Source organism: Embiotoca jacksoni, unplaced genomic scaffold (assembly GCF_022577435.1).
Source record: "Embiotoca jacksoni isolate LCO1_2020_lvr unplaced genomic scaffold, fEmbJac1.0.p SCAF_22, whole genome shotgun sequence".
Classification (NCBI taxonomy): domain Eukaryota; kingdom Metazoa; phylum Chordata; class Actinopteri; family Embiotocidae; genus Embiotoca; species Embiotoca jacksoni.
In genome coordinates, this window is record NW_027185363.1 from 729,957 (window position 1) to 739,543 (window position 9,587).

At 42.5% G+C, this 9,587-nt stretch overlaps 1 protein-coding gene across 1 annotated transcript; it reads left to right on the plus strand.

The window, feature by feature from the left end:
* The first annotated feature begins 955 nt into the window (after window positions 1–955).
* On the plus strand, window positions 956–9,291 carry copb2 (COPI coat complex subunit beta 2). Its single transcript, XM_069157056.1, has 22 exons — window positions 956–1,060; window positions 1,550–1,687; window positions 1,839–1,925; window positions 2,344–2,470; window positions 2,586–2,734; window positions 3,142–3,288; window positions 3,548–3,647; window positions 3,764–3,906; window positions 4,166–4,365; window positions 4,485–4,595; window positions 4,741–4,829; window positions 4,919–5,025; window positions 5,294–5,437; window positions 5,650–5,780; window positions 5,997–6,204; window positions 6,418–6,528; window positions 6,713–6,927; window positions 7,058–7,196; window positions 7,354–7,491; window positions 7,624–7,701; window positions 7,867–8,043; window positions 8,838–9,291. The coding sequence occupies exons 1-22, from the start codon at window positions 1,058–1,060 to the stop codon at window positions 8,931–8,933; spliced, it is 2,838 nt and encodes a 945-aa protein (XP_069013157.1). The 5' UTR covers window positions 956–1,057; the 3' UTR covers window positions 8,934–9,291.
* The last annotated feature ends 296 nt before the right edge of the window (window positions 9,292–9,587 follow it).

Below are 9,587 nucleotides of genomic sequence, written 5' to 3' on the forward strand. Positions count from 1 at the left end.
GCACACTCACCAGAGAATAACCATCAAAACACTTCAAATTCTGGTCACTCTTAACCTTTTATGAACAACTAAATACTAGAACACTGCGCTTTTTGTCTTGAATAACGTTAACATTAACTTTTGAGTGAATAAACTTTATCTTCTCACTGTGGCTTGCGTACCGGCCTGTTTTTCCCCCGGTTGTCTTGCCCCATCTTTTTTTGCCCTTTGACCCCGGCTCCTTCTGCAGCTGCCAAGCGCTCTCTGTGGGGTACCTTGAAAAACGCAATAATCACCTCATCATTGAATTTGACAGTTTTCCGTTAAATTTACACTTCATCACCATGTTGGAAAAATGTGGTCGTTTTCTGTTTCCTTATATAACTAACATTATTGAATTGAAGCCATGTGATTGACTAGTGACAGGCCTGCCAAGGTCCCTGCAACCCCCTCAAACATGAGAATAAGCACACTATAGCGTCATTTAAATGTATGTACTCCTCTCCTTGACTATGCTCCTGATGGTGTATATAGATGTTTGCAAAGTAATACATTACAGCTGTTTGTTGTCAAGCCTCTGTCATAGCCTATAATAAAATAATATTGCACAATGCTATGATGGTGAATTTGAAAAAAAAAAAAGATTCTCAGTTATCACAGCAAAATGCTGGCCTGTTATCTCATAATGTGTTGTACTGGGCCTCGCACCAGGGTGATATTCAGTGCCCAGTAAAACTCAGAGAAGTACAACTTAGAGAAAATGACTCCATCGGAACATTTCGTGGAATACTGGCATCCCTAATTGTCTCACAACCGTGGACAACAACGATACGTGGGCGGCTTTCAGCGCGTCGCCCACATGGTGTGTCCGTGGCAGGTCATCCGGCTGGAGGAGCCTCAGCTGACACGGGAGACTTCGTGTCACGTCAGCGCTTCCAGGGCGCAAATCACGCGAGATCGACTTTCAGGAAGTTCCACGTCAGTATCCAGTGCGCCGTTCACTGAAATCGCAGCATTTGGACCCCGATTGCAACAACAACATTTATCTGCTCTCATTGCCACAACACGGGGATAAAACATGGTAAGAGACATTTCCAATAGTTTTAAGTGTGTTTTGTGTCCGCACATTTCCTCTGAATATCCCGATTCATTTTTTTTTAAAGGGCCGTGAACGGATGTCAAATAATAACACTATCTTGCAAATAGCTTAGCGGCTAACTAGCATAAGAGTTAGCATAAGATTTTTTTTTTTTGGGGGGGGGATAACGATCATTCAGATCTCCATGTTTGGCTGTTACTTCGCTTTATACGTGCGTCCCTCTGTTCCGGGGGTAGTTGCCGAATTAGTTATTGTAATTCATAAAGACTACTGAGACACACGAAATATACGAGGTCCCGTGTTAGCTCCTAACTCGGGCTAAACTACGATTCCGGGTCTTTACGTTTCATGCGGCAGTGTTTGTTTTTTTGTTGTTGTTTGTTTTTTAACCAGCTAAAGTAATGCTCACTTAAAGCCACCCGTACTGAGAGTTTGAACCGTAAAACACGCGGACGTCCTCTGTTCTTTCAGCCTCTGAGGCTGGACATTAAGCGGAGGCTGACGGCCAGGTCGGACCGGGTGAAGAGTGTGGACCTTCATCCAACTGAGCCGTGGATGCTGGCCAGTCTGTACAACGGCAGTGTCTGTGTGTGGAACCACGAAACACAGGTATGAGAGGAGTGGGGGGGACAGGGACACCCCGGGGGGGGACACACACACACACACACACACCCTGGCCTAATATGAAGACACTGCTGGAGTACCTGACAAACACACCAGTGATGATGTTGCAAACTATAACCCGGCTCTTATTTTCCAGACTCTGGTCAAGACTTTTGAAGTGTGTGACCTCCCGGTCAGAGCTTCTAAGTTTGTGGCAAGGAAGAACTGGGTCATCACGGGAGCAGTGAGTAACCTTCGTTTGTTTATGCCGGGATCACGCGTCAGACAGTCATCCTCCTCGCCTCCTGCAGTCTACCAAACTATTAGAATAATGTGAACATCTACATGCATGTGATTTTAATTTGGTGTAGTTTAACTGTTGTGTCGAATTTGACCAATGGGCTGGCCGATATTGGCCCGTTACATCTACGACGTTTGAGGTAAATTAGAACTCGTTCAATATGTGTTTGTTTGTTTAAAAATTGACTCCAAACATACAGTATCTGTTCAGTTTTTTTTTGTCCGTGCAGTAAAATCTTAAACACTAGTGATAGAGTTTGCATTTGTCTTGATGTCAGATTATCTTGTTATACATTCTTCTCAGTTTAAGATGACGTGTCTTCAGCTAATAGTCAAACATTTTTTTTTATCTCCCTGCGCAGGATGACATGCAGATTCGTGTGTTCAATTACAACACCTTGGAGCGGGTCCACATGTTTGAGGCACACTCTGACTACATCCGTTGCATTGCTATCCATCCAACCCAACCGTACATCCTCACCAGCAGCGGTATGCTAGTAATCTCGTCAGTTCTTCGTAGACCGTCAAATTAAAATGTGTCTTTATGTCAGTTTGTGTGTTTTTGTGTATACACGTGTGTGATCGTGTTTCTGTGTGTATGCAGATGACATGTTGATCAAACTATGGGACTGGGAGAAGAAGTGGTCGTGCAGCCAGGTGTTTGAGGGTCACACTCATTATGTCATGCAAATTGTCATCAACCCCAAGGACAACAATCAGTTTGCCAGCGCCTCCTTGGACAGGACAATTAAGGTAAGAGTTGCTTGATATTGGTGTCGACACTCTGAGTTTGTTATCTGCAATGAGGAGGTCGAATTTATAGTTTTGTTAAGGTCATTATTGTGTTGTTGTGCCCAAAAATTACGTGGTGAAACAGCTGTCGTTTTTTTGAATGCCGGCTAACTAATGTGTCTCATCTATGCTGGGCTTTCGACCGTGTTAAAACCCAGATGAAATAGGGCTGAAGGAACTTTTAGTTCCTTGGAAAGTTTCTTAACATTACCCCTAGAAGCTAAAGATTTCGGGGACTTTAGGTGGAAATGGGATTTACTGTAGCGTAACATTAAATGTGAACTATGGGGCAGCCAGATCCCACTACAATATTGCAGGATCTAAAATACATTTACTGATTGTCTGTCATGTTCTTGGGGTTGTTACAGGTTTGGCAGCTGGGCTCTTCGTCTCCCAATTTCACTTTGGAGGGTCACGAGAAAGGAGTAAATTGCATCGACTACTACAGTGGAGGAGACAAGCCCTACCTGATATCGGGGGCTGATGACCGCCAGGTTAAGATCTGGGACTACCAGGTTAGAAAACTTTAACCTGATTCCCTATCAGTGCAGTCATTCACTTCCTTCAGAGTAAGTAAGAAGAACTAAGCAGGGCACAGGCTATTTCCTGCTGACATGTAACATCACATTTAAAAGAAGTAAAAGAGTACATATTACTGAAAGAGTTGATTGTTCTAAAAAGAATGAATGTGGTTAAACGTTCCTGTCTTCTCTGTGAGCATTTTTAGCTTTATGTCTACATATATACATATACATATGTCTCTGTGTGTTGTAGAACAAGACCTGTGTTCAGACTCTGGAGGGCCATGCCCAGAATGTCTCCTGTGTCAGCTTCCACCCAGAGCTGCCCATCATCATCACTGGATCAGAGGATGGTGAGCAGGAATCCAACTCCTCTTTGGCCCAGTGCACAAACAGAATGTCCAGAATGCATCTCTTCCTATGGTCTCATTGCTTATTTCATTGAGCAAAATATTCCTTCCATCTGCAGGTACGGTGCGTATCTGGCACTCGAGCACTTACCGCCTGGAGAGCACGTTGAACTACGGCATGGAGCGAGTGTGGTGCGTGTGCGGCCTGAGGGGCTCCAACAATGTGGCACTCGGCTATGATGAAGGCAGCATAATCATCAAGGTGAATGAAAGGAAGAGTGTTTTTTTTTTTTTAAGATTCACATTTTTATAGCTGGATTTGTTTACGTGCATACTGTTCTACAAAATAAACAATTGAGTTAGAGGTTGTGCATCAAAAAAAAAAATCAAAATGGCTTGTAAATGAATTTCACCTATAAAAAAAAAAAAAAAAAAAAAAAGTAATATATCGTAGATTTAATCAAATGTTAAAAACGAAACTCTTTTCTTTCTCTTCTTCACCTTTGTTCTCCACTGTGTAGGTGGGCCGGGAGGAGCCAGCCATGTCTATGGACACCAACGGCAAAATCATCTGGGCCAAACACAGTGAGATACAGCAGGCCAACCTGAAGGCCATGGGCGACGCTGAAATCAAGGACGGAGAGAGGCTTCCTCTGGCTGTCAAAGACATGGGCAGCTGTGAGATTTACCCCCAAACCATACAGCATAACCCGAATGGGAGGTACGCATCCACTCACTACAGGCCTTTTCATTTGTTGTGACTTTTTTTTTTTTTTTAAGATAAAGGCAGACATGAGGTGCTGTGTCACTAATTTATGTGTGTTTGTGTGTGTGTACCAGGTTTGTTGTGGTGTGTGGAGATGGAGAGTATATCATCTATACCGCCATGGCTTTGAGGAACAAGAGCTTCGGCTCGGCACAGGAGTTTGTCTGGGCACACGACTCTTCTGAGTGAGTATACAGTTTGAAAATTAGATTTAGCTGAGACGCTTCACTGCTCTACACCTTAGTAACGGAGACATTTGTACATCCTCTCTAAACTATCACTACTCTGCTAATGGAATAACGTTTTCTTTTTATTATTTCTTTTCAACAGATATGCCATCAGAGAAAGCAACAGTATTGTCAAAATCTTCAAAAATTTCAAAGAAAAGAAATCTTTTAAGCCCGACTTCGGTGCTGAAGGTAATGTTGCATGATAGATTTATGTTTTTTCAAGTGGATTGAGGTGGACTGTCTTCCTCACTGGATGTATTCCCATTTCTTCTCTGCAGGGATCTATGGAGGTTTCCTGCTTGGGGTGAGGTCAGTGAATGGCCTGGCCTTTTATGACTGGGAGAACACAGAGCTCGTCCGCCGCATTGAGATCCAGCCCAAGCATGTAATACTGAGTTACTATTACTGAGTTACATTTTTGTTTTTAACATCCCAGTCCCTGTATGATTTACATAAATGTTGTCTCTGGCAATGTTTGTTAATTTTGGAGTTCTGTAGATTGAGATTTTTTTCGTAAGTGTTCCTAATGAAGTCGCTAAGAATCCGTTTTGGCTTCTGTATCCTGAAGTTTAAGCAGCACTGCATGTAAATAATGTGTTAAAGGCCTTCCAGACCTTGTTGTCCAGTTGTCTCACTCTCTTGCATTTGTCCAGATCTTCTGGTCAGACTCTGGCGAACTGGTCTGCATTGCGACAGAAGAGTCTTTCTTCATTCTGCGTTACATGGCAGAAAAAGTTGCTGCCTCTCAAGAGAACAATGAAGGAGTGACCGAGGATGGTATTGAAGATGCCTTTGAGGTAGGTGTGTGAATGTGGATGCATGCGCATCCTTCGAAGCTTTTATTCAGTACTTTCTGTGCAAAACATACTCAAATTTAATGTGTAAACTAAAAGATCACAGAGCGCTGTTCCAGCTTTGGTCCCCAGCATAGCATAGTTTAGTGATAGTGCGTTATATTTACAGATCACATTTTACTTTTCTTACATTAATGTCAATTTCATCTGTACAGGTCCAGGGAGAGATCCAGGAGATTGTGAAGACTGGACTCTGGGTTGGAGACTGCTTCATCTACACTAGCTCTGTAAACAGACTAAACTACTATGTAGGAGGAGAGATTGTCACTATTGCACACCTGGACAGGTACGAATAAAGAGGGATTTCATGGGGTTGGATAGCGTCTGTTGACTAAAATAGAAACTCTACTCCTACCTTCATCAAAACCATTGTGAATATATCTTGAGCAAGGTATAAACTCATTAGAGTAATACAATTAAAAAGAAACTTTAGCTCTAAACATGATCTTGGTTGCTGTGTATGTTACTGCTTTCCAACACCTGCTGCCTTCTCTCCCTGCAGGACCATGTACCTATTGGGTTACATACCAAAAGATGACCGCCTGTATTTGGGAGACAAGGAGCTCAACATTGTCACTTACTCGCTGCTGGTCTCCGTCCTGGAGTACCAGACTGCCGTCATGAGGAGGGACTTTGGAATGGCTGACAAAGTGCTACCCACTATTCCTAAAGAGCAGAGGACCAGAGTGGCACATTTCCTGGAGAAACAGGTACGGGAAATACAGTTGGACTTGATTTCCTTTTTATTAAATTGGAAACTGTCTGTTTGATTCAGATGCAGATGGGAAGAGACTGGACTTAAAACTCAGGCAATCACTGATACTGGACATTATTTTGTTGAGAGTTTTGTTCTTTTAATTCATAATGGATAAAACTTTGTGCTTGTAACATGCTGATGGGTTTTGTTTCTTTTGTCTTTTCAGGGCTTCAAACAGCAGGCCCTGGCAGTGTCTACAGACCCAGAGCACAGGTTTGAGTTGGCCTTGCAGCTGGGAGAGTTGAAGATTGCCTACCAGCTGGCTGTGGAAGCAGAGGTAAGAGCATGGGAGCAGGTTTTTGAAACTGAGGCAAACTCCATGTCATATCACATCTTTGCCCTCATCTAAAATCGTTGCCAGTCAATTCACAAAGGCTTCTCCATTGTTGTAATTTCATGTCATCACTGGTCAGGTTCTCTGTCAAGTGTCTTTCTAATATTGGCCATTTTCTCATGTGCAGTCAGAGCAGAAGTGGAAGCAGTTAGCAGAGCTGGCTATTAGCAAGTGCCAGTTCGGCCTGGCCCAGGAGTGCCTACATCACGCCCAGGATTACGGTGGCCTTCTCTTGCTTGCCACAGCCTCTGGTAATGCCAACATGGTGGGCAAGCTGGCTGAGGGAGCAGAAAGGGACGGCAAGAACAATGTGGCCTTCATGACCTACTTCCTGCAGGGAAAGTGAGTATTAGATGTGTGAGACTGCAGAGGGGTTGAGATTGGTGGACAAATTAAGGAATGATATATATATATATATGTATATATATATATACCAGTGTTAATTGTTTTTGATATTGTCCTCTCTCCACAGACTGGATCAATGTTTGGAGCTTCTGATCAGGACAAACAGACTACCTGAAGCCGCCTTCCTGGCTCGCACCTATCTGCCCAGCCAGGTGTCCCGAGTGGTCAAATTGTGGAGGGAGAACCTGGCCAAGGTCAACCAGAAGGTCAGTGCTGTCATCAACATTTTTGTTTAATAGTTGTGATATGGCTACAATCAATCGCCATCAGTCTAGGTGGGGAAAATGTATCTTTTTTTTTAATCCGATTGTTGGATTTGATCCCCATCTTGATCATTTTGATTTGACTAAATCTTCATTGCAGGCAGCTGAATCCCTAGCAGACCCTACCGAGTACGAGAATCTGTTCCCTGGGCTGAGAGAAGCCTTTGCAGCTGAACATTACCTGAGGGAGTCGTGCTTAGGCACCGACAGGCCTGCAAAAGAATATCCACTTGTTACCGTAAGTTGTATGACGTCTAGTATTATATCATAGCCACTGATGACTTGTTGGTAAAAAGGAGGTTTAATAGTAAATTACTGCTACTAATGTTAATGTCGCAATATTTCTGAATTTGTACCTCACATTTTTCAGCCCAATGAAGACAGGAATATTCTTGAGGAGGCCCAGGGATATGAGCCCAAAGGAACCTTCATTCCTCTTTTCTCCAAGGTTTGTCCACAAAATCACTTTCTGACTTCATACAGTTTGTAACTACTTGCACATGCATTGTTCTGCACCCTCTGAACTTTGTAAAATAGGATTTTTCAAAAAGCTCAACTCATGCTTACTCAGTCAATTTCAACCTCTCATCATTTGACTCCCTTTTTCTGGCAGACACAACCTAGTGAAGAGTCCACATCGGTGGCAGCAGCTGCTGCTGTGGCGCCATCACAGCCGGAACCTGCTGCTCCTACAGTAGTGGATAAAGAGGAGGAAGAAGAAGAAGAAGAAGAAGAAGAAGAGGAGGAGGATGAAGAAACCTCTGCATTCTCATCGTCACAGAAAGATAAGGTACAACGTCCTTCTGATTTTGATTAGAACGCAACAGTGGGGCTATAAACGCCCTATGAACTCAAAATGTCTGTCACAGAGTGATTGATTGAGTGATTGAAGTTTCACCATTGTTCAGCCAAATGCCATGACTTCCTGTTTCCATTTCAAATTAAAAGCCCCTCGTACACGGTCCAGCTATATACTAGGCTTTGACCAAAGCCCGTTTTACCCAGAGATCCCGCAATACCTCCGTAAATAAGACCCTTCATTATGATTCCTTTTTTTTTTTTTTTTGAGCCAAACAAAGCAGGCATGAGACTTCTCCGATGTATTTTAGATTGCACGCCAACATTTCAGAATCAGAGGTCTAATATGACACAGCAGTGTTTAGTCTCACATCCTACCTGCTCTCAATGTCTGTGTAAAAGGGAGAGGCGTCATTGCGCCGCTTCATCTCTGTGATTACTTTTGTTGCCGATTTAATGACGGTGCAAACCTGCGTTTGTACCTTTTATGTAGAACAGCGAGGCAGAATAACAGAACAACTTTCCCGCCTTGAACAAGCTGTGTGAAAGAGGCTCTAGTCTTGTTAATGTTTTTATTTTAGCATTTGTTATTTTGTTGCTGTCAGAATAAATCAACCCTCAAGCTTTTAATTTAGAGTTCTGTTTGACTTTAACTCACTTTGAAGTAACAAATAGACAGTTATTGCCTTGATGTCTTAGTTATATCTGTATTGCACAACTCATAGGAAATACAGTCCCAGTGGTTAATGTAAAGTCAAATACTTTCCTTTGTGTGTCTCTCTGTAGATTCTGGATGAACTAGAGGTGGACCTGGACAACATGGAGCTGGATGACATCGACACCACAGACGTTAACCTCGACGATGACTTCCTGGATGATTGAGACCTGCCACCACTCTGCTCCCAAGCACTCATCAGATCATATTTAAGAGAGAGACCAAACACCCTTTCCCCTTTTTTTGTATTTGTACGTAAAAATGCTATACTGTCATTATTGCTTATTGCAGTGTCAGGGTTCAAGTAGGAGATGATGATATCAGTAATGGTTTATTTTCAGAAGAAAACTAGACGGATCGCATCTATTTCAGACTCCTCCATTTTTACACCATTGATTGTTTGTTTGAGAACCGCTGACTAACTTTTCACTGGGCAATATGTTATTTACTCTTTGCTTTGTGTTGTCTGTAATGGAAAATCAAAGTTCATTCAGTCCAATAAATTGTGGTTACTGTACATATTCACATTTGACTTCAGAGTGTTACACACTTACGTCTTTTTCTCCAAAAAATGAAAAGCGTTTTAGAATGAAGCATCGTTCAATGTAAATGTCGTCGTTGTGTTTTTTTAAAGGTAAGATTATTGTTTTTGAAAATTTCCAGCAAAATATAAAACTATCACAGCCACTGGACAATAAACAAAAACAGGGAGAGACACCATGGTAAATAATAAAACATGTCAAGTACCAAAAACCTGACGCTGGTAAAACTAGTAAACCATAACAATGGAGGCATCCACAATAACCTGCACAGGCATATGT

Coding starts and splice junctions, on each gene's coding strand:
- copb2 (XM_069157056.1), top strand. Junction 4,596..4,740: donor TGGGCACACGACTCTTCTGA/GTGAGTATACAG, acceptor TCTTTTCAACAG/ATATGCCATCAGAGAAAGCA. Junction 4,830..4,918: donor GCCCGACTTCGGTGCTGAAG/GTAATGTTGCAT, acceptor TCTTCTCTGCAG/GGATCTATGGAGGTTTCCTG.